The 26,383-nt window shown below is 33.5% G+C and overlaps 2 protein-coding genes across 2 annotated transcripts; both read right to left on the bottom strand.

Annotated features, from left to right (window-relative positions):
- Positions 1–323: 323 nt before the first annotated feature.
- Positions 324–4,321, bottom strand: LOC132116647 (nuclear factor 7, ovary-like). The gene is made up of 6 exons (XM_059525507.1): positions 3,932–4,321; positions 3,545–3,640; positions 3,224–3,454; positions 2,415–2,437; positions 2,224–2,342; positions 324–970 (listed from the first exon to the last, which is right to left on the bottom strand). Exons 1-6 carry the CDS (start codon positions 4,295–4,297, stop codon positions 429–431), a joined length of 1,377 nt encoding a protein of 458 aa, XP_059381490.1. The 5' UTR covers positions 4,298–4,321; the 3' UTR covers positions 324–428.
- A 1,822-nt stretch (positions 4,322–6,143) lies between these two features.
- On the bottom strand, positions 6,144–20,230 carry prodha (proline dehydrogenase (oxidase) 1a). The gene is made up of 14 exons (XM_059525874.1): positions 19,807–20,230; positions 19,065–19,273; positions 16,973–17,007; positions 14,990–15,139; positions 14,721–14,785; positions 14,519–14,635; positions 13,665–13,744; positions 13,426–13,507; positions 13,260–13,352; positions 11,085–11,231; positions 10,032–10,207; positions 6,820–6,918; positions 6,656–6,744; positions 6,144–6,581 (listed from the first exon to the last, which is right to left on the bottom strand). The coding sequence occupies exons 1-14, from the start codon at positions 20,134–20,136 to the stop codon at positions 6,391–6,393; spliced, it is 1,863 nt and encodes a 620-aa protein (XP_059381857.1). The 5' UTR covers positions 20,137–20,230; the 3' UTR covers positions 6,144–6,390.
- Between the last annotated feature and the right edge of the window lie 6,153 nt (positions 20,231–26,383).

Below are 26,383 nucleotides of genomic sequence, written 5' to 3'. Positions count from 1 at the left end.
TTATATGGAGAGCATATGACCAGCAGTGTAAGTCAGGTCTGTTCCATGGACAGTGCAATTATTAAAGAATACAAACACAAGAAAATTATACAAAATAATAAGATATGGAAAAGGTAAGATAAAAAAATAAGAATAAAATAAAAACCTTATTAAATAAAATGTGCAGGACAATATACTGTACATTTAATAAATATTAAGATGAGCAGGAATGTACAAAAGGAGAATGTGCAAACAGGTTATACAGGGTATTTACACAGCAGCAATAGAGGAGGAAAAAAAAGGTAAATAATTAAAAATAAACATTATAGAAATTGCTGTGTGCAAGTGTCAATGCAGTCTTGTATGTTAAAAATCTCAGGAAATAAAGACAATGAAATAAAAGTGTTTATTATGCACATCATCTACAACATAAAGTATACAGAATCACATTAACTGTGCTGGTCTGATGCACATATTTTACCTGGTAGGATCCTCAGACCACAAGTGACACAAACGCTAGAGAAGAACGGAAAGAGTTTCTCTGTAAACGTTGTTGTGAGTGAACACAGATGAGCGTCAGTTACAGGATCAGAAAAAGACACCTTTCCTCGATCCCAGTCGAGTAAAACCCTCACCCTCTGCAGCTTCTCTTTAACGTGAATTGGAGTGTAGGCTTTGTCCTGGTAATATGAGAAATATTCTTTATTTTTGTACCACACACACCAGACATCTTTGCTAAAGAATGTAAACCCCTTCCTAGGGTTGGATGCTGTGGTTATTCCTACAGTCCAGTGTGTATTGTCGCCAACCTCCACGTCCCAGCAGTGTGTTCCTGAGATGAAGCCTTCAGAGCCCAGAACGCAGGGATAGACGTCGAATCTCTCTGGATTGGCGGGACAGGCGTGAGTTTGTGTGCTCCACGTCAGACCGGTCAGATCATCAGACAGCTTCAGCTCGGGATGTGCAGTGTTGGGGTCCAGAATCACAGAAGCTGATGAGACAAAATAATCAAGAGCTAGAGATCTATCATGGATGCACATGATAAGCAAGGGCTGGGTAATAAAAAACACATTTCTCAATTGAGAAGTTTGGATCTCATTTGATTTGATATGGACATATAGACAATCAGGTACGATTCATGTACATTTTTTTCAAGTTACAAATCTCTGTCGACTTATGCGGTAAACTGTGCTACAATAAGCCCTGTTCGCTGGTAAACGAACATGTCAGTTGCACACAAGGCGGTTTTTATCATAAAAAGATTATAATAACTTTCCAATGGTATGTTCCTACTCCATTGGATGTCATAACTTGTTTCCATGACGTATTTATTCATACATTTGAAGAACAAGAACAAGTAAGATAGGCTATTTTCATTATATAATAGGCTATAATAAATATATTGTGCATATATAGCGCATATGTATTTTGCACGATTCTCCTTACTGGAGTTCATTTTTCTATGGCCATTAAATTTTTTTTTTCTGAGGTGAATGTGACATTGTTTCGCTGTTTCACTGAAGTCTTTCTGCGATTCAAACATGACCCACATGAAAAAAATACTATAGTAATTCATAGTAAAGTCTAGTGTTTTTGAACCATTCTATAGTAAAGTATATGTTGTGTTAATTCTATAGTTGCCGTGGTAATATAACAACTATAGTAACATAAACAAATTTACCCACTACTGTATTAAGTTTTCTACAACTATAAGGGTATATTAAAATACTACAATACACTACAGTTTACTGTAGTAAAACTAAAGTATATTACAGGTTTTATTAGAGTTTTTCAGTTCACTATGGTTTATACTACAGTAAGCTTTAGCATTCATTAATAATGTGTTATAAATGCTATAATATATACAGTATAATACACTTTATGGTTCAAAAACACTATACAAAAATGCATCAAACCACGAAATCTACTGTGATTTATTGGATGAGAAGTATGCTACAAATAGGTCTGATTATACACTGATGCATTGTTACTTTGGCATTTTACCTCTGAGAATGAGTGACAAATTTATATCTGGATACTTTAGATCAGGTATAGCCCCTGTGTATCACCTAGTTGGCCACTGACAGTAAAATTAACCGAAGTTGCACCGTGTATCAGCCTAACATTTTTGTTCAAGCATAAACTCAAAACAGCATATATTAATCAATTAAATTTATCAAAGTGAGAATCGATCAATTTGAGAAATCAGTATAAACCAAGCCCAATGTATACTTAAAGACTCACCGTTTTGGACGATATCTCGCATCTTCAGCCAGACTCCGAATGTGAGGTTGCCCAAGTGATCTGCCACATGAATCAAAGCTGCAGGACTCATGTGAGGCTCCTGCTGTGGGCCCCGGGCTCTGGAAGATCAGTCTGCAGTGGGTTTGAGTTCACATCCATATGAAGAGAGTGACAGGAGGCTGAACACTTACCTTTCCATTGTGGCTTCAAAGCTCTGGAAAATAAAAAGCAGAAAAGAATTCATTATCAGAGCACTTAAAGAGAAAAATATCCTTTAGCATTTCCTCAGCTAATGCTGGAACACAGAACAGTGGTCCTCAGCGAGGGGCCCAGAAAAAGGGGAATCCAGATAAATAAAAACAGTTTAATTCATATATTAAAATGACTGATTTTAAATTAAAATACAAAAAAAACAAATATAATCAACATGTAAACATCTTCAAATTACCTTCAAATATTGTGTTCAATTCTATATAAAAAGGCTACAAAATATTAAGGTGTAAACTGATATAATATTTAATATATACTTATCTGAATTAAAATGCTAAAAACACATGATAATTTCAAGATGTAAACAGACAAAAAATAATTTTGTCCTTCAAATATTAAAATAGTATAATTAAAAAAATAGTAAAATAGTTAAAATAGTATAAATATAACTCCTATCTAATTTAAAATGCTAAAAATAAAGCTAAATGACATTATTTTGTTTCTTTAAATATGTTAAAAAAGTATAAATAATAAATTATTTAAAAACTCCTTCTCAAATTGTGTTAAAACAATATAATCTAAATTAAAATGCTTAGAGAGAGTTGCAACTACATCACCCTGACCCCAAAAGCCTTTATTACTTTTTTTATACATGACTCAATAAAGGCTTTTGGGGCCCAGCTAGCATCCACAAGCAGGTTTTATTTATTTATTTTTTGCATAAATTAAATGATATCAAATGAATCTTTATACACATTGTCAGAATTTGCCAGACACGGTCAGTTCTCACATTTAGAAACGTGGCATCTTTGGCTTTCATTTGCTCCTGGATGTGTTTTATTGTGTCTGAAAGAGCTGAGATCTGTGTGTTCATCTCCTCCAGCTTCTGCTTCATCATCTGAGTCTTCTGCTCCTCTTCCTCCCACAGTGCAATGATTAGTGCCTCTTTTTCATCGATGAGGAACTGATGAAGCTTCTTAAACTCTGCATTAATCTGACGCTCCGTGTGCTGAGCTTGAGTCTCAAAGACAAACAGAAATAAGGTTGAGTTGAGTTGTGTGTTGAGTGAGCTGAAGGTACAGTAACTGACAGTGAATCAGTGAATCTTCACCTGGATGTGCTGAACTGCTTCCTCACACTCTCCTTTGACTTCCTCTGTGTGCTTGAGCTTTTCTTGTAAGGACTTCAGGTTGATGCTGAGCTCCTCCTAGAATTGAACCAAGAAAACATTGAAAAAATCCCAACAATGTCCCTAGATCCATAAGGAATGTCAACATTAAGTTTTTTTTCTTCAAGATTTCATATACACACTTTCATAATTTGTCATTTCTAAATGTAGTGTTTTATATATGTATATATTAGTGCTGTCAAATGATTAATTGTATCCAAAATAAATGTTTTTGTTTGCATAATATCTGTGTGTACTTTGCATATTTATTATTTAAATACAAACACATGCATGTATAGATTTAAGAAAAATATTTGAATCTTTTCTTACCTTGTAAGATGGAAGAAGTTCACCGATTGTCCTGAATTTGTGCTGATTGTGTTTTTCTGAATCTCTGCACACTAAACACACAGACTCCTTGTCCTCCACACAGAAGAGTTTGAGTTTCTCGCCATGCAAATCACAAACCTCCTCAACGCTCAAGAAGGACTCACAAAGGTTCTTCAACACAAGATTTCCAGGAGGATCGGTTTTGGAGGATCTTCTCCTGCAGACCGGACACTCCTGAGTTCTCTTGCTCCTCCAGAAGTCCTGAAGACAGTCTTTACAGATGCTGTGACTGCATGACAGAAACACAGGAGATCTGTAGATCTCACAGCACACGGGACAAGACAGCTCTTCCACAGAGAGAGACATTTCAGTTTGTGAGAACTCCAGAAACACAACTCGACAGTCTACTCTGACATGAACGCCTCAAGCCCTCTCATTTCCTCATTGTTGTAGTCTACTGCTTGGTAGACACGCCATGACAGGAACACAGAAATAAAACCACTTCCTGATGATCAGGTTTGCATAATCAAATTGAATGCTCTGCAAGGATCATGCTAGAAAACGGTGTGCAAAGACATCACACCAAAACTAACTCATTTGACACAAGAATATTTTTAAATGACTAGTTTTTAATAGAAAACTCTTTTCTCTCCACGCATGAGAGACCTGGTTATTCATTATGCATGCATTTGTAAAATAACATTTTTGACAGTTTGACATAACTATACATCAAAATGACAAACTCCAACAAATAAGTTAATATTTGTAATAATTGTTACATTTGACGTGTTTACATACAGCCATACATTTTCATTACATTCAGTTAGAAACAGTGCAAAAGTGTCTAAAATCATCTGGGCGTGAGAACTGAGAGCGGTTGTTGCTATATCGTATATATTTATCACATTTCATTATTTACATAAAAAAAGAGCAGTAGATATTTCAAATAGCTGAAAGGTTCACATGCACACTTCATCCAAACTCATTTCCAAATGCAGACTTACATTTAAAAGCAGCAAAACAAACAAAAAAAAGGTTAACCGAACAGACAGTGCTAAAACTCATCTGATAATAGACATTTAAAATTGCATGATCAAAAAACTACAAAACATAAAAAAAAACCTCTTCATTGTCCACGTATGTCAGAAATAATCAGTTTTAACAAGTACTGTGTTACATTACTGTTACATGATCTTACTGTGCTGCATGGGATCTTTGAAATAAATACAGATATTTTAGCTGATACTGGTTCGGTGGTACATAATACGAGTGGTTGGATAGTATGTTGTTCCAAACAGAAGCAGTGATATCAAGACACAGGGGAATGATTCATAGCAGATTTAAAGACAACATGATATCAGTCCTTTTACAGTCTTAATAACCCGTCCATGTCTGACATCACTTATTAGTTCTGTTCATGTAACTAAAGTTTACATCATAACTTGACATGTCTCACCCATTTAATGTCCTGGGGCTGTTTGGATCAAGACTGGTCATATGTTTTTAATGTAGTTACATTAAAACATAGATACGTTTACCGATTACACTTGGCTAACTGCTAGTTTGTCAGACTAGTTTTAATAAGTTTACGCAACTGGCCCCTGTCCTGTAATATTTCCTACTGAAGTTAATTTCACTTTCGGCTTAATAAAATAAAACATTAAATATATATTTTCAAATGTTTGCTTTACATCGGACAAATTTATTGTGGAATGAAATACAAAAATAAAATAAACGTAAAAAAAAAAAAAAAAGGTTATTCATCACATAATAAATTATGTTATCGATATAAAATACAAATAGATTTAAACAATGTTTTTCTATTTTTTTGCCTTTCATTGGATAATGTGGGATTAATAAAATAAGAAAATAAATACAAATGATATATTTTACAAATTGTTTGCTTTTCATTGGATAATGGGTTATGCGGAATAAAATATAATTTATATTAAATCAGATAATGGGTAGGATGGGAAAAATACAATAATATATATATATATTTTTTTTTACCAGATAATGGGTTTTGTGGAATAATAATAAAAAAAATTCAATTTGTGCGTTTCATTAGATTATGAGTTGTGTTGAATAAAATAAAATATATTTAACTGGAAAATGGGATGTGTGGGTAAATAAAATAAGAAAAAATATTTTGAAATGTCTGTTCTTCATTGAAAAAAAAGAGCTATCTACAAAAACAACGTATTCCTAAAGGTTTGCTTTTCATCAGATAAAGTTCCATTGTCTCACTTTCTGTTTCACGTCATATTGCAGAAGTTAAAGGCATTGCAAATGCAATTTCATACTGTCTTTAACTCCAGTTTATTTTACAGCCACTGATGCCAATCTATAAATCCTATAAAAAGTCCATTCTGTGATGATGTTCCCTCACTAACATGGTACTGCTCTGCGGTAGAGAAAGAGGTCCACGTGTTAACTGCAGCTGATGTTGATGCTGTGGTTTAGTAGACAGGTTTGTAGAGCAGTTGTCCACTGAAGAGTCTGCGCTTGAGCTCCTTCCACAGCAGGCTGCGCTCTCGCTGCGAACCCTTCATGAAGCCGCGGTTCTCCTGCGCTCGGCGAGACAGGTACGGGATGACCTCGTTCACCGGGCCGTACGGCACATACTTGTACACCGGGAATCCCGCCTGACCTGCTCACAAATACACAAGCATGTCATGAATCAAGACATCTGCTCCTTCCCACGCTGCTCTGCTCTCCACTCACCCAACGGGAAGCTGATCTGATCACACATTCCCAGCAGCTGTCCAAAGTAAACCTTATTCTCGGTGGGAGAGAGACTCATCTCGTTCATTCTGTGCAGAAAAACACACGTTAGAAATAATCAATCTCTGATCGGGCTGAATGTCTCTTTTTGGCTCGGGACTCACTTTTCCAATGTGAATTTGACTGTGTCCTCGTTGTGAGACGCCACCATGACGTTTGCCATCCTGTTGTGGTTGATCTCCTCCAGAATGTACTCCAGACACCTTACAGACAGAGGTCAGGGTTAATGAAAGCGTCCAGGAATCCATCAAAGACTGAGACGAAATCCTAAAGAATGTGGAAACATTCCCCTCATAGTGTGCATGCAATATTTACAGTGTTATTATGACACATGTCAGTAATGTGACACTGATGGGCAAAACAAGCTCGGCACAGACAAACAGGTGTGTTTGGTCACGAGTACAGTATTCATCGGAGACTAGAGAGAGAAACTAACTCATACGGTACATTGCATTGGGAAAATGTGCAGGATAGACACGGATTGTTATAGAATGTCAACAGGCAGGGTTCAAGCTCAGGTCATGAGAATTTACAGGATTACATGTAATGTAAAGTAAAAAATAAATAAATAAATAAATAAATAAATAAATAAGGTTCACCAGATAATGGTTTCTGTGGAATAACAAAAACAAATAAAATGTATATATGTAAACAATTAATTTAAATAAGGTTTCCATTGTATAATGGGTTATGGGAAATAAAAAAATGTTTGCTCTTTATTTTGGAAGCGATTAATCGTTTGATGGGACTAAATATATATTTGTAACTTTTTCTTGTGTAATGGTTATGGAAAAAAATTCAATAATTTTAATTAGTTAACAGTTAAATAATTTATATATTTTAAAATGATTACTTGTCATTGGATAATGGGTTATGCAGAACTAATATATATATATATATATATATATATATATATATATATATATATATATATATATATATATATAAGCATATTTAAACCAAATTCTCAAATATTATATTTTCTTTACAAAATGTATTATTCAGAATAAAATAAAATTAAAACATCTTATTAACAAATTAAACAACTAATACAATTCAAAATTGTTGCTTTTTATTGTATGACTAGCTATGGGGAATAAAATAAAAGAATAAAATAACTATTATTTTATTTTAAAAATCATATTTGTAAATATTTGCATCAATATTGGGTTGTGGAATAACGTAAAAAATATAAAATCTATATTTAAACTATAAATATATTTTTAAAATTTCGCCTTTCATATGATAATAGTTAATGTGGAATTAAATAAAAAACATTGAAATAATTAATATAACTAAATGTTTGCTTTTCATCAGAAAATGGGTTAAGTGGAATAACATTTAATGAATCAAATGTATCTTTAACAATTTTTTTTTTTGTAATATTTGCTTGTAATTGCAAAATGGGTTATATGGAATTATTTTTTAATCAGATAATGGGCTATATGAGATTATATTGCAATATTAATCAAATAATGGATAGATATATATTAGGGCTGTGAATCTTTGGCAAGGTAGCGATTCGATTACGATTCATAGGTTTTCGATTCGATTCAAGAACGGTTTTTGCAAATTTAGAACGATACAATTAGATTCGATTCACAATTAAATTCGATTCGATTATAACGATTCGATTCTGCATTCTTTAAGTGCATTCACGGGATTATTTAAATGCTTCTACTAAATTCTTTAAATGCTTAGTCAGGGGGCAAATTACAGTAGCATTTATGGTTAGAGAACCATAGGTTAGAAAAAAAAAACTTTTGTCCATTGTTAAATGATAGTTTAATGATGCGACATGGCATACGTAAAAATGTATGTAAGCCAAGTTTTTAAAAAAGAGCTTAAAGAGTATTATGTATAAGCTAACATTTTGTCACACCAGGGCGTAGCCATAATTTCAGAAGTGACAAATGTCAAATACAATCATTTTATGTATGTAGCCTATATAATATTAATAATAATAATAATAATTATAATTATTTTTTTTATTTTTTTTTTTTTACAAGGAATTATCTTTTTTAATTACTTTTAATTAGCTGTAATAAATCAAATACACTGCTGGACAATAATCAATCATTTGTAATCGATATTTTTTTCCTAATGGCAATTTTATGATTGTTTTATATACTAGGCTACATTTAATTAGCAATTATTTACATTTTCTGCACAGAATAAGGTAGAAAATATACTTTATAGTTTCTGTACTGTAATAAATGTCAATTAGCACTGCATCATTCATAAATTGTTTGTGGGTTTCATCAGTTCATTCGGCTTTTATTCAGTTTAGCCTGGCACGTCTATGAGAGCGAGATCGCTTCTCTTTCAGTGTGAAAACGTCTTCATCTCTATTTAACTTTTCCTCTCCATCAGCGAATGATTCTGAGAGAAAACGTGCCAGATGTCTGTTTGCTAATGAAACAAACGCTAGGCTACTTTCATGCATATTATCAGATAAATCTCGTGCTCTTATTTCAAGGTCGTTGTTAATGCTGTGGTTAATTTTAAAAGTTTCCTTCGTATATTCGGTTCATCCGCATTGTTTAAAAACATTTATCATTCAGTGGAACTGTGCGTATGATTTAGACACTTACATTTCTGCTCCGTCCATGCAATAAATACAGCTGTCGACGGCTCCGGTAACTCCGTCGGTAAAATGCAGAGAGCCATTGACAAACTACAGAAAAGTAAAACTACTTCACGTTAGCATTACCGGCCACGAGTCCTATAGATCACACGTCAGCTGCGTCAGAGACGAACGGAGCGCGAGCGCAATCCTGTGACAGTCTCAGTCGGTAAACGGTGGAGCGCGTGAAGGACAGATAAGAGGCACGATTCACGAACACTCTTCAAGGTCTCCATTAATTCATGCGTGTAATAATTTAATGTGTATACATTTTGAAAGCATTGAATCGCTATAGAAATCGTGATTCATTCAATTCTTAGCATTTTGAATCGATTACTGTCCAAGATCGGCCATTCACGATTCAAAAATCATGTTTCAAGATCGATGCATATGAATCGACAGGGTTTGTAATCGATGCATCGAGAAAACGAGTGAATCGTTACACCCCTAATATATATATATATATATATATAAATAAATGTTTAATGTTGTTTTATCATATAATAGGTTAAATACAAAAATATTTAAACAATATTTCAAAAACATATCAGTAAGAATTAACAGCAATGAATGCACAGTTGTCAAATTATGAAAATGCAGACTGTAAATAATACTGTGCAGTTCGTGGATCTCATGTTGATAAACGTTTTCTTCCATTTGTAGGATGTGTTTTAATTGCACGGCACGTACTTGTGGTACATCCTGTTGGTGGCCTCATAGTCAGGGTTGATGGGATCTTCATATCCGATCTCTGCCGCGCGAGATCTCTCCTGATACATGTACGCTCCTCTGACCAGCTTGGCACCGAAGTACCAGCCCTCCCGCCGCGACAGCTCCACATCCACCGACACGTTATCATACGCCTCCTGCAAACACAGTCAACACTTGTCATGAGACTCACACACACACTAAACAAATAAAACCCCATGGGACTAGTGCCATAAAACCATTAGAGAGAAGCACAGAAGGTCTTATGAAAGCCATATAGTGCCATTACAGCATTGCCATCATGATTCATTCAGTGACTGCTGGACTTTTGAGATTCAAAAATCTCCAAAATCATTACATTTTAATTTGGGTCCGTTCCTCATTTCAATTTTAAGTACTGAAAATTTAACTGGAATGTCATTTTTGAAATAGCTGATCTGTAAAAATGTACAAATAAATAATTACATTTATTGTATATTTTTTCCCTTTTATACACACACACACATTAATAGTTCTAAAAATGTATAACATACATATTATAATTGATATTAAATTTTAATGTTAAAATATTACATTAATATAGATCACATATTTTTATATAATCATTGTTATTTTTTGTTTTTAATTATTCCATTCAAATTATTTTAATTATATATAATAACTTTAAAAACATATGTATAAATCAGTTTTAAGTATCGAAAGAAGCTGACACAAAAGTCAGACGGACGACAACTTTTGATGCTTATTTCATTTTTGGGGCAGCCTGAACATTTTGCAGAGCATCTCCTTTTGTGTTGCACAGAAGAAAGGAAATCTTACAGGCAAGACATAATATGGAGATAAGTAAATAATGACAGAATATTATTTTTGGATTAACTGATCCTTTAGTAAATCTTGTTTTTTGGCAGGATAAAAGAGAAATCTGGGTGTGGAAGCGATGTGAAGCTGCAGGTTTTGAGGGTGTGGACACATGCGTGTGTGTTTGGTAGGAGCTAGACTGTGTGTGTGTGTGTGTGTGTGTGTTTCAGCGCTCACTCTCAGGTAGCACTGGTAGGTGTTGAAGATGTTGGGTTTTTCTCTGTTGAAGATCCTCTGCATCTCCAGTGTGAGTCTGCTGATGGCCGGCTGAAAATACGTCTGTTCTGCGTCCACCATCAGCCTCACGCCGTTCTCCACAGCGTGCTGGAACAAACACACATCAGCTTAGACCTTTCAGCTGTAATAACACGGTTACATAAGCAGACCGCCTGCAGGACACCATTACTGCTGGCACGCTCAACACACTCCTACGACTGGGAACCAAGAGAACAACTAATCTAATTAATACTCTTCAATTCTCAAACTGAAAACAGGTGAATAATCCAGCAACATAAAAATACATCTCTCACACACACAATTCCATTTACTTGTATATTTTTAAAGGTATTACACTTATTTTATGTAGAAATGTAAATGTATTACATCTAAAAAAAAAAATAAAAAAAAAATTATATATATATATATATATATATATTATATATATATATATATATATTGTACACACATTTTAATGAATTTAAACAAAATAAGTGAAATATAAACTAATAAATAAATATATTTATGGTATAGTTCTGGCATATTTGACTTATTTGTATTTGTTTATATGATGTATAAATACATTATTTACAATTAATGATTTAAAAATATATAAAAAATATATAAATATAATTCAATAATAAAGTTTATTAATAAGTTATAAATTATATTATTTATTATCATAACCAGTGATTTAATCAATACTAAAATTATGATGATGAATATATTTTTTCATTACATTTATATGTTTACAAATTATTTAGCCTTTTATTAAATTAAAATCATGAACTGTTTTAATTATATATAATTCAATAATTAAAACAGATTTTCATGTACTGTAGATATTATTGGCCACTAAAAAGCATTATGATCTTTACAAGTCTCTTCTGTGCAATGTTTCATAGTTTCATGAATTCACAGGCTGAAGTGCTTTAGATAAATGACCTCAGCATTTGCAGATAAAAACACTTTCATTCAGATCTTCAAATGTAGAATTTATCTACTGTCTTCAGTCTGTCTTTATGGAGATAAAGACCATAACTAGTTTGTATTTAGTTAAGTGTAGCTTCCTTGCATTTGACATTGTATTTTTAAAACCATTTCTCTCTATAGTGCGTTTTTCACACACATCAGGTTGTTGTGTGTTTATCTCACAGAAGATAAGAAGTCAGTCTTGTGACGCTGAGAACAGGCTTTTTAAAAACCTCCTGAGCAATGAGAAGTTAAAACAAACTGACTGTGCTATTTTATTGTGTCTTTGTTTTATCGTCCACCTGATTGCATTCCTGTGTTATTCAATGCTTAAACTGCAGTCAATGTTAAAAAGTACTGAGCAATACTTTTCCACCAGAACTGCTTCCAACAAGAGTTTATCTAGCAACGTCTCTTTGGTTAAGCGCAGATGTGCAAACACAAACGAGACGGAAAATGAGACGCTCTTGCGTCAAACGGTGAACTGTAGTGAGGACATTATTTGGTTAATGGCTGATCTGGGTCAAGTCACTCAGAGAGAGTAATAGCAAACATCAAATGCACACAAACACACGCAGAGTGGAGAAACCAACCCATATCAGGCGTAACATTTGTCATTTTTAAATGTTTTGCAACTTTTGCAATCTCTTCATGTGCCAAACACAAGAAAACGGTCCAATAAATCTAAGGCCATTAACCTGTCAGTATTTACAGAATAATGAATAATGAAATACACGATTAGAATTTATTTTTACGATGTTTCTATTAAATGTAAAATCTATTTTTTTTTTTTAATAATTTAATCATTTAAAAACATAATCATTTAAAAACATAAATATGGTGTATGTTTTATTTTTAATTTTATTAAATGCAAATTATTTTTAAGTACACAATTTAATACTTGTAAATATAAACTTTCTTTTTTTTTTTAAACTAATTAATTCTAATTATAATTTGCACTTTTCAACTTTTTTATTCAATTATAATTGTTTTTAATTCCATAAAAATTCAAAATTTAAAAAAATCTGACAAATGCAGACTAGCCAATGGACCGTTTCCAAGCTTTAAATATTAACATCTGATTTCTGTCATGATTTATATAACAGAATAACTTTCAAACTGAATTTGACTGTTAATAATGTTTGGTAAGATTTGGTGAAATACCTTGGCGAGGACGTCCATTCTCTGTAGCATCCTCTTCATCTGTTTCTCCTCTTCATCAGTGAATTTGCTCAACAGAGGCTCCAGGTGACCGCTCTTTGGACATACAGACAGTTCATATGAGCTGAGCAGTGTGTGTGTGTGTGTGTGTGTGTGTGTTTGTCTGTACCTCCATGTTGGGCACCACCAGCAGGTTGGAGATCTTGGTTGTGTCATTGATGAGGCTGTTCCAGTCCAACAGATCAATGGTTCTGCAAGAACACAGCAGAAACAATGGTCAAAAACACACACAGATCTAGCTTGGATTATACAGAGTCAGTTGAAGTGTAGGAAGTAGAGATCTGTAATGAGTGTAATAAACTTTAGGGACTGGGTAAGTAAGTTGAAGTGACCGTCGAGGAGTTTTACCCTGATGAACCCAGTTTCTCTCCAGTAAACCAGTTCTCAATGTCTGATTTTGCACCAACTCCCAGCTTGATCAAACTGTCCTAGAGGTAAAAAAAAAAGATAAGAGAATGTTTTTTTTTTCTTTTTTTTTCCGTAAGAAGCCTCTTCTATTCAACAAAGACTGTATTTATTTGGTTTAAAAATACAGGAATATTGTTAAATATTATTACGATTCAAATGAACCGTTTTCTATTTAAATACATTTTTAAAAATGTAATTGATTTCTGTGATGCAAAGCTGTATTTTTAGCATCATTCCTCCAGTCTTCAGTGTCACATGATCCTTCAGAAATCATACTTATATGCTGATTTGCTGCTTAAGAAACATTATAATGTTGAAAACAGCAGTGTTGCTTCATACAGCATTTGTTATAAAGAACAGCATTTATTTAAAAAGGAAATCTTTTTAATATTATATACATTTTTTTAAATCAACTGAATACATCATTTCTGCACATCATATTAATTTCTTCAAAAATAACTACTACACAAACTGATTTCTATTTTTTTTTAATTGAGGATATTAAGCCATTTTTTTTCAATAAACATGCATATTAAATACAAAAACGGAAAAAGACCACATTTACTTTCTACATAATTAATTTTCTTAAACCAAGCCCCATAACATTTCCTGCTGAATATAAATGAACAGAAATCCATTTTGAAATGTAATTACAGAATTGAAATGCATTGCAATGTTTTGTGAATGAAAGCAAATTAAATGTTGACCACACTAAAACCCTAACATCCTGAACCCTGTCAATCATCTACTCTTCACAAGCATTAGAAACAGAGCCTCGAGGGTAAAGCACAAACCTGCAGCTGTTCGAGCTCCAGCTTCTGCTCGAGTATCGCCATGCCGTCCTTCCCCTGATGAGCCGCCAGCAGATTGAAGAACCTCCTCCACTTCACCAGGACCTCGGAGAACTGCAGCTTTAGGAGAAATCGAACCCAGATGAATCACACAGACATAATCGTACTTGACAGAAACTTGAGCGAAAGTGAGAAAAGGAGTTACCAGGAACTGCGGCCGGCCCAGTGCCGTCATCTTAATGGCCGAGAATCCATCCACAGAGCTTCCAGCTACAACACAATCACAGTAAAAGTTCAAATTTGGTGTTCCAATCAGAAATTGCTAGTAAATTTTACAAACAATTTGAAAGAAATGGCAAGTAATGCATTGACTTAAACAAGACATACTGAAGAAGAAAAACAGAAATCCAATTTATAACTTTGAGAACTTTTTTTTTTTTACAGCATAGTTATTCATAATAATATTCTGCTCACCAGAAGCTTTGATGCAGTTGATGAAGGTCTCCATGTGATGGTCACACTTGGCCTCGTCTGCGTAGAAATACGTGCGAGCGCTGATCACTCCTCCACGCCGATCTCCGAACTGACGATGAGCTTTGTACTTCTTCTCACGATGATCCATACCTGAATGTGCATTTTGGAAATCACAGTCAATTTCTGAGACCGTTTTCGGGTCATGCGGCAAAAAAGCTGTCAGAACCTTAAAGTCAATAGAAATTATAGAATTTGAGTTCAAAGTGTAATTATGATTTAACAACTTAGATTTTTAGTTCCATAATCAATGTATTTTTGTGCATAACTTGAGTTGTGTTCCGGTTATTTTTTTATTTTATCTTATTTATGTACACCTTTTTGTTTTTAAAAAATATGATAAGTTAAAATCTTTGTACTTTTTAGGGCTTTTTCTTGATGTTTTCAGTCAAAAATGTCCTCCCTTCAAAATTGTTTTTATAAATTTGTCATGCTATATTATTACAATATGGGATTTAATCTTTTTATCAACTTGTTTTCCTTCAATTAGTACAGATCTGAGTTAATTAAACAAATTAACGTTGCCAAATAATGCTTTTTTTTTAACTCAAAAACTGAGATAAGCTCAGCGCAACGAGGCCAACGGTGAATAACTTTCAAACACAAATGCAAAACATGTGCTAACTGAAAAAAAACAAGCTGATAAAAAGATTGAAATGAAGATTTGGTAATAATATTGCACAACTGCAATTTATAAGCAATTTTAAAAGGCTGGTTGTTTTTGACTGGGAACACAAAATTTTAAGGATTTTCAGCAGAGCACAAGGTTTAAAAAGAAAAAAGGGTCAATTTTGATTTAATGTTGACTTTAATAGAAATATGAGTGAGTGTGAGTAATCATGCACATCTAGAACTTAAGAATGGTTATTAATACTGAACAGCTTTTTGCCACATGATGGCTGTGGCCAAAACCTTGTACTGCATCACTTTCCATAATGCCTTATCGAGGAAAGGTCTGAAAGACAGAACACCTCATAGACTCCAGAAACATGAGCTTGCAAAGTTAATTTCAGCCCCTTCACCAGGAGAGCCCATGGTTAAACCAGCTTTAACCAGTCTGAGCGAGTCAAACAGCTAGAGCCCCTAACACACATACAGCAGGCTATTTCAGCATCAATGGCTGAGTCAACACGCTTCACGAACCCCTGAGGAGACACTGCTAATGTTACAAAAAACCCAGCCAGATGAAACTACCAACACCCTGCCAGCATCAACAAATAAAACATAATGTACTATGTACACTTATTGTCCTGAAGCAAGCGTGCACTGGTGTCCACTGAAAATCAAACAAAACAAATATTTACTTATTGCTTTAAAAAAAAAAAATACTAGGGACATTATCAGATTTATAAAAATGAAACAATCTAAACACTGAAAGTTTAATAAAATTATATAAAATCATATATAAACAAAGGAAAATGGAAAAACAGCACAACAATTTTTTTAAGTAAAAAAAAAGACAAAAACTACAAAGAAAAAGAAAAAAAACAACAACAGAGAAACAAATTAAAACAATAGCCAAGACAAACAAAAACTATAAATAAAATAAAATCACCACAAAATAAAAAAAATAAAAAAACAAGGGGTTGAAAATAAAGCAAAATACAAAAACAGCACAAATCAAAATGAAAACAAAAAACTAAACTTGTCCAAACAGAATAATAAATAAATAAATAAATGTATTTAATTTTATTTAAATAAAATAAGAATTAAATAAAATTTAAAACAAAATAAAATCTTACGATGCATTAGACATTTTTTTACTTCGTAACACTGTGTAATGCACTGAACTGACTCAGGAATTAATTGTACATTTATTATGATCACATAGGCCAGATTTATTCAAAGCAGCAATTGATTGTCTAGTTTTCAAATGTTTAAATGTAGTTCAGATATTTTTAATTTAGTGTCATTTATTCTACTTACCATGACTCTCTTTCTCAGCCTCAGAAACACAGGAGCTGAAAAACAAGATGAAAATATGATCAAGTGGAACGTTGTGCTTTATAGATGCCAGTTCAAGTTTCTGCAAACATATCACCTTTAACCAGGACATTTTACACCTGAGATCCTCTCAGCGTTGCTTAAAAGAGGCGATAAATTCACTGGGGGTCATTAAATGATGCAACACACACTGAACACTCTGCCAGAGACACACATATTCTGCACTCGCTGGGAACCCGTCTTATTCTCAAACACTTTCAGAGCCGTGCGTCACTCACTTTGCAACACGGGTCTCAGTCAACAGACTGAATCAATATAAAATCAATTTCAGAGCAGTTTAGAAATTTAGAGAAGGATGAAAATTCTTTTTTAGAATCTCTTGGTTTCCAGTCTGGCTGCGAGGGAAATTAAAACAATCCAATGCAAAAATCTGAAAGCAGGTACACTCTAATGCAAAAGCATGTAAATGTCTAGTATGTCAAGTATTTGACCCGACCTTCTGTACAAACAAGACATGGGTTGCAAGCATTCATACCGCAACACGTGCTCGTGAACTATTGTGAAACCTTTCAATGCTGCAAATACTGCTTGCAAAAATTTAGATATTTTTAATATAGAGACAAATTCTTTCATGATTTTTATAAAGTAAACCTAAGAATATCTTTTAAATTCTTGGTAATATTTCCAGATGAACACTTACTGGAGTTAAGCAACTTTACTTGAGTAACTTATTTTATATGTAAGAATCTGATCCCATCTTCCCTTTCTGTCCATAGAAATATCAGCATCTGAGTGCAAAGTGCAATTTTCTTTGCAGTTTGATTAAAATTGGGCAGTTTTTTTTCTTCCTTGATAATAAGCTCTATTCTTCTATCATACATATCATACTAAATAAGCCATAAAAGCCTGATTTATCAAATATAACACCCAAAAAACATATGCAAATATTTTTGTCTAAAGGTTGAATAATTTTCCTGACTACTTTTGCATAGGTCAGGCTTTACAGGGTAAAAACATCTCATCAAAGTGGAAATATATATACCTCAATAAACCACAATGAATAAGATGAGTCACATGAATGTCATGCCAGATACCATTTCAATGAGTCACTCGATCTAAAAATAAATAAATCATTCATTCAGGAAGCACAAGCAGAATGTCATAAATTATACTTCCAGAGGTTAGCTTTAAAACATCTAACCTCAATTAAAAGTTATAGCAGTACATGTAGTACATGTAATAATGATGCACGGTTTATGAAAGATGAAAATGACTCGCCTAAAGCAATCAACTTTTATTGCACTGAAGACATTTGCTTGTTGTAACAGTTTTTATTTAAATATTGTTTCATGTCCGTTTCGGAAACCACAGGGTGTAAAATCTTCTCAGCAGTCTAATTATTTATTACAGAGAATAATATTTGTCTTGTTTTTGAATATGTTATACAATATGTAATTCCCTGAGAGAATATTCTAACCGAATACTAGGTCAAATCTTGCCCAAAACATCTTACATAACTGCAGCATGTGTGTGCGTGTGTGTGTTGTTACTCAGCAAACTGACATTTTTTCCTTGAACAAAATGAAAGCACATTCCCACGGGGAGTGGGATGAAACAAGCTTCCCTTTTGTGCTTTTATAAGCTAAATAAATCCTAAAAGAAATGCATTGAACTAGCAGCTCAAAAAGTATTCCAAAATAAATAATTAACCTCATTAAACGTTGATGTTTTATATTTCTGGCTATCTGCGCCACACCTTCAAATGTCAACTGCTGGTGACAGGCTCTGAGTTACTCAACACGCTGACCTGTGTTTCCTAGCTCAGCCTCATGTGATCGTTAGGAAGGAGGAAAAACACCTCCCTTTTTTAGCCAATCAGGTGGTGGGCCTTGCCTGAAACTAACCAATGAGGAAGAAGGTAATGGGAGACTGTTTCCACTAGCGCAGCCAAGAGTGTGAGCAGGATTCAGTGGCACTGACGAGTCAAAACTCTGGCTGGAATTCAATGTCATGCATCTTTTGCTCTCTGTGTAGGACGGAGGAAAGGACAACTAGGTCTCGGGTTCATACTCACTCCATCTCCTTCTTCTCAGCCTCTTCTTGAGTCAGGTCCTCCTCCACGCTGTAGTCAAGCACTGAACCCACACCAAACGCCTGGTTCTTCTCGATCAGAGGTTTGATGGCGTTCTGGTCCTCGCCTGCCACAAACTGGCCGTAGAAGGTCATTTTCATCAGTTTCTCGAAGAGCTGCTGACCAAGAACCTTCCTGCTGAGGTCCGTCAACTGTGGAAGGAAAAATGAGGAATATGATGTAAATTAAACAATGCTACAAACTAATTGCCTAGTTTCTGAAAACAAACAATATATATATATAAAATTTATTTTTTCATTCTAATTTTAGTTTTAGCAATTTTTTTGTAATTTCTTTTTTTTTTTCAAGATGACTACATACTTTTTATAATTTTTTTGTTTTGGTTTAAATTCATTATATATATAAAATAAGAAAAATCTCCATTCTGGCTAAACATATAATGTATGTGATTATCATATATATTTATATATACATTATATGAATAGATGAATAATTGACAGACGGACAGATAGAAAATATTTATTTGTCAAATTAAAAATAAATAATTAAAAAATTATATTAAAACAGAATGAATAAAAGTAACCAAATTATTTTAATACGTGCATTCAAATAACACCAAAAAAATGTTACATTTAAGAAAATAAATACATGAAAAGTAACATTCACTGCAACTAATGTAACGGAGTTCGCTACTTTAAAAAAAAAAAAATCTAAAGTAACTCGCCTCTTTATTTTTGTCAACCAGGAAGTCAAAGGTGCAGAGTTTGAAGACCAGCAGACTCCTGAGGAGCTCCAGCGTGTCTTTGCTCTTGTAGGCTTCTTGTGTGTTGTCGAAGTCTATGGAGATCCTCAAGCGCTCCGTGTGCGCTTTGCGGCGGATGAGGTCCACCTCGCAGGGCTTCTCCAGCACCGTGCAGGACGGAGCCAGCGGCGCGTCTTCGCTCTTCTGCTCTTTGTGCTGCGTGGATGCTGCTGCTGTGGAGCGAAGCCTCGCGCCAAACACACGAGCCGGCCTCACTCTGGCCACAGCGGGGAGAACTTTACAGTAAGACATGTTTATGAATTTAGGTAGATGTGTTAAAGGAAATACCAGTGCTTCTTGTGACGATGGAGGTTTCTAGATGAATGAGATGGCAACACCCCAAACTGGAGGGTCATTTAAGCGCGCTTAAAATATGCAAATTTAGTGCAACGGTCTGAGTTGTGATTGGCCCACGATCTGTGACGCACCGCTCTGCCTCATTGCGTAACTTCATATACTAAAGTTACATGTACTAATATATATATATATATATATATATATATATATATATATATATATATATATATATATATATATATATATATATATATATTATTATTATATGTTATATATATAAGATTTTTATTTACTTTGGGAAAATGTTTTGTTTGGATATGTTAATAAAAATGCATTTACAGAAAAACAAATTGTACTTACTTAATCTCCATATATTGTTAACAAAATTGTATTTACATAAATGCAAATTCTCATGTCAGGAGCCACTGTTTTATGTTGTGCTTCCTGAAATACAACATTACTTTGTACTGTTGTACAACAGTTGACATTTGTAAGCTGTTTAAAGGGTTAGTTCACCCAGATAGCAAAATTATGTAATTAATAACTTACCCTCATGTTGTTTCAAACCCGTAAGACCTCCGTTTATCTTTGGAACACAGTTTAAGATATTTTAGATTTAGTCCGAGAGCTCTCAGTCCCTCCATTGAAGCTGTGTGTACGGTATACTGTCCATGTCCAGAAAGGTAAGAAAAACATCATCAAAGTAGTCCATGTGACATCAGAGGGTCAGTTAGAATTTTTTGAAGCATTGTCTTCTCTTCCGTGTCTAATGTGTGAGAGAGTTCAAAACAAAGCAGTCTGAATATCCGGTTTGCGAACGGGGAAAAATCTGTACTTTTACTTCGTTACTGTGGGCGACACTCCTCTCGTTACTTTATCTTAATGCAATAAATGTTATAAATGCTTCAGTTTATTCCAAACGCGCCGTCTACTTTTCTCTGGGCAATGAGCGATGCCCATTCGTGAATGATTCATTCTTTTGAGTCAATTCTGTTCAAAGGCTTGATCAAACCAATTGGCAAACGAGTGAATTGGTTCATGAATCAGTTTGAATGAGTCGTTCAGTTCCCTGCCGCACGCGCTGAGCATCTGAAGTGGTTCACTCAGAGTTTTAACGTTTAAGAACATCAGCAGCGTTGAAAACGTGGCTGTAACTGCACTGAATTGAAAGCAAATCTGCAAAGCCTATTATTTGCTTGCGATGGAGATCCTTATTAGATGAACACCGCGTGTGCTGTCTACTGTTTAACAGGTAATAACTTGGGCTACATTCGATTACAGTACACGATACCACTGTGACATTAGTTTGTTGTACGTGTGTGGCTTATAACAGAGGGGAGTCAAGTTGAATGCAGCATCCAAAAGACAAAAAATAGCCGATTAAGATTTTATTAATTTTAATACATATCATCAGCTGCTAAATTCAGATCTGTGATCGCTTGCTGGCTAGATGTGTTTTTACAGCGCTGCGCATTATAACCAATCACACATGATTCTTTTGAGCTTATTAAAGCATTGGCCAATCAGAGGTGTTCAGATGAGTCATCACTAAAATGCCGGTGCTTCCTTCATTCGCTCACTGACTGAATACCTCTTTCTGGCGAATTCTCTCGTCAGAAACAACAAAGTGCAGATGTGTGTACGAATCTTTAATTAAGATATTGATTTCACAGTGTTAACAGTTTCAGTGATTTAATGGGAGTTTCTGAGAGTGATTGAAATCTAGACTGTCAGTGAAAATGATCTTTAATAATGTAAATGTTATTTGCTCTCTTTCTGAACAATGAAAGATTAGTAGCAATATTTATATCACATTAACTTTCAATGTTAAATTCACATTTAATATAAAGTCAGTCGTATTAAAAATATGTTATGGCATGACACCTATATCTGTTACTTAAGTTTTATAATAAATTACATAAATTGGAGTAAAGGCTGATGAAATATATACATTTATACACACACACATAACATACATTTTATCTATATATCTAAATAAAAATAGGCTCAGTATATATGACCAAAAGTAACCAGTAACTAACTACTTGAGTAGATTTTTTATCCGATACTCTTTTACTCTTACTCAAGTAACTATTCAAGACTAGTACTTTTACTTTTACTTTAGTAAATATTTCTAGAAGTACTTTTACTTTTACTTGAGTACAGTTTTTGGGTACTCTACCCACCTCTGATTAATCCACAAATGACTTAAGCTGTTAACTTTTTTAATGTGGCTGACACTCCCTCTGAGTTCAAACAAACCAATATCCCGGAGTAATGCATGCACTCAAACAGTACACTGACTGAACTGCTGTGAAGAGAGAACTGAAGATGAACACCGAGCCGAGCCAGATAAGAAGAACCGAGGAGCTGATGATACTGCGCATGTGTGATTCAGCGTGAAGCAGACTGACACACAGAGCGCCTGCACCGAACTGATTCTTTTGGTGATTGATTCTGAACTGATTCTGTGCTAATGTTATGAGTGCGGGTAAACCGAAGGCTTGAATCAAGGGCAATCTGACCCTCTGATGTCACATGGACTACTTTGACTATGTTTTTCTTACCTTTCTGGACATGGACAGTAGACCGTACACACAGCTTCAATGGAGGGACTGAGAGCTCTCGGACTAAATCTAAAATATCTTAAACTGTGTTCCCAAGATAAACGGAGGTCTTACGGGTTTGGAACGACATGATGGTGAGTTATTAATTACATAATTTTGCTATCTGGGTGAACTAACCCTTTAATCTCTCTCTTTTAAAATGTGTTTTGTTTCATTTTATACCCCTGCCTAGTCATTTAGTTGTTTTGTCATTATATATTATATATTGTATATATATATATATATGATTATTTTTTTATTATTATTATTATTGTAATTTTGTTTGTAGTTTTGTATTGTTACTGCTTTTTTATTGGTTGATATAATGTTTGTAAAAAATAAATAAAAAAACACCTTATAATTGTTTTGCATTGCAAATGTTTAAACCACAAGAACACTTTGCCTAAAATTGATCTCTGAAATTTCCCACACTGTAAAATCTCATTGCTATGAACACATTTTTATGAACTAATCTTTTTTTTCTGATGGTTTTTTTGTTTACAACTTTTTTTAGCCCATTTTCTTCCCCTTAAAATGTCAAATGTAGTGCTGTTTCTTCTTTGCAATAAATAATTAAATAAAAACTTAACACCTGATAGATTTTCTCAATAATAATATAAAACAAAGGAAAGCTTAACGTAAAATAATGCATAGATCTATGTAAATAAATCAAAGTTGGTCCATTAATTTAAATATAGTGTGTTATTATTGTTAACTAAACTGTTAAAAAAACACTTAAATAAAGCTGAATTCAAATAAAATATAAATATTAGATAAAACCTAGATATAAGAAATAAGTTTGGAGCATTCAAATTATTAACTGGAAATAGATAAAAACTAAAACTAACCTAAATACTAAAATAAAACAAAATTTACCCTAAATAGTAAAATAAAATAAAAATAATTATAAATGACAAATGTACATTAAAAAATTACAAAAAATTAAACTAACATAACAAATTGAAAATAGGGACTCATTTAAAATATTAATGAAAAAAAAAAGTATTTTATTGTAATACTTAAACTAGTGACAATAAAGGGCTTCTACTACTACTACTACTACTACTACTAAACAATACTGACTGATATATACTGTATATTTTATATTTGGAGGCACAACCTTTGTAAAATCTAGCTGTATATAAAGCTTCCAATAGTGATTATGACATTTCCAAACCTCATTACAGTAGATTCACCTGCTCTTCTTTTTACAAACTGCTCCTATCTCTCATGTAATTCAGCTGCTATATTACATTGCTTTTTCTGTGGAGTTATATCTCCACACATCGCTTTTCACTTTCATCCATTATCCTGCACAAACACTAATTTGGTGCCAGCGATATCATCCGGGTCATTTAAGAGTTTCTGCCTTTTATAAGCTAAGATTCAGTTGCCTGTTTTGGTAAACAATGCAATATAATAAAGTGGCCTTGTGTCAGTAAGGTCAATAATAAATAAAATATTTTATAGCAAATAAAATAATAAAATCACTGCTCTCTGCCAGTTTCTGTGATTCTCCCACAGAAAAAAAAAGTGCTTCTGTTACCAAATACTCTAGTCTGAGGTCAGTGACCCAGGTACGGAAGATATGAAGTCCTAATCAATATGATGTCACGCTGCCAATGAATTTCTTAATGACACTTTGACAATTGATTATTGTGTTTGTCCATTGGAATTCATTACCACAAAGAACAAACCTTTGCCATATGACTTTCCTGAACCTCATTGAAATACTGTTAAAGTTTTTGTTTATATATTTTTTAAAATAAGATTTTAATATTTTCTTTTTTAAACATTTTCTTAAATCTTCGTTCAAGTTAAGCATTTCTGTTCTTGTCATTTTTATAAAAAGATGACGTCTCTATAGTATTTATTTATTTATTAGTTTTAGTTTATTTTTAGTAATTTTAGAATACATTTTGCCTTTGCAACTAGCTGAAATATATGGAAGCACATGGGTAGCGATATTCAATTTGCAATGTAATATGCAAAACGACAATGCAATATGTAAAATGGCAATGCATTTCTGTATTTACATTTACATTTTCCAATACATTTGTGCAACGTTTGGTGCAAAATGAAAATGAAAATTAAATTACATAATTTTAATTTGGCATATCATACACCAGTTTTAATATGTAAAATGAATACTAATTTTAACGCTTTATAAGTTGCAAAATTTAAATGAAAATGTATTACAGAAATGATTAGATATGTATAACATGTTCAAGCAAAAACTGGCAAAATTATCATTTAAATGCTATTTTTCTTAACACTCACAGTCAAGACACTTACGATTGCATTTTCATTCAGTGTCCCGCAATGAATGTAGCAAAATTCTAATTCAGAAAATGATCAAAACGTACACGGACCAACGGTCTTGTCCATGTTCTCTCACTTGAATCCTCTTCTTGAGATTTGAGTCTCTGACCTTCTGCAAGCCCCGCCTTTTTCACGCAGTGATTGACGTGTCGGGAGGGGGCGGACACGTGATCGGCTCGGAATGCATTTTCAATGTGCACATTGAATTTTGCTACATTCATTGCGGGACACTGAATGAAAATGCAATCGTAAGTGTCTTGACTGTGAGTGTTAATGCATTTAAGAAAAATAGCATTTAAATGATAATTTTGCCACATTTTTTGCTTGAACATGTTATACATATCTAATAATTTCTGTAATACATTTTCATTTTAATTTTGCAACTTATAAAGCGTTAAAATTAGTTTTAATTTTGCATATTAAAACTGGTGTATGAAATGGCAAATGAAAATTATGTAATTTAATTTTCATTTTCATTTTGCACCAAACGTTGCACAAATGTATTGGAAAATGAAAATGTAAATACAGAAATGCATTGTCATTTTACATATTGCATTGTCATTTTGCATATTACATTCCAAATTGAATATCGCTACCCATGTGCTTCCATAGAAATAAACTTTGGGTTTTTAAAAACAGAAAAATGTCTTTATGGTCTTTTAATTTTAGTTGACTATTAATAACTCTGATGTTAACACTGTTTGATACCCTTTCATCTGCATTCATTTGAAGATGTTTAGTATTTTTCATGTATTTACTGTATTACCAGAGGTTTTTTTTTTTTTTTGTCAAACTGACTCAGCATTTGTGTATTCATTGAATGAACCCTGAGAAAACAGGACTGTCATACAAACCCTCTCCTGATCTCAGTGGATTATGGGTGTTGGTTCGTATTGTCTGACCTCTGTGAGCCTACAGCAGTGAATGTGGTTTTACTCGTCTGTGCACAAAACAGATGCTCAGTACTGCTCACAAATCCGATCACATTCAAAGATATGAGAGCATAACTCACTTTGAGGATATTGAATGAGCTTCGGTGCCAGTGCAGCAACTTCTCTATCTATAGAAAGTACAGTGTTTGATCAAATAGATGCAATAAGTGGTCTGTCTATCTCAAAACTGCCACATTCTGTGAAGTATGTTACGAATAAACTTTTTAGTTTTTAAATCGATGAAGACTTAGAAACCACATTTGCCACTTTTCACAAATACTTTCACCCCTTTCTTAACAGCAAATTAATTATTTTTGATATTTCTAAAGCTTGTTTTGAGCA

The sequence above is a fragment of the Carassius carassius genome, chromosome 36 (genome assembly GCF_963082965.1).
Source record: "Carassius carassius chromosome 36, fCarCar2.1, whole genome shotgun sequence".
NCBI classification, from domain to species: domain Eukaryota; kingdom Metazoa; phylum Chordata; class Actinopteri; order Cypriniformes; family Cyprinidae; genus Carassius; species Carassius carassius.
Note: the sequence above shows the minus strand (reverse complement) of the source record. Positions and strands in the feature narration are given on the sequence as shown.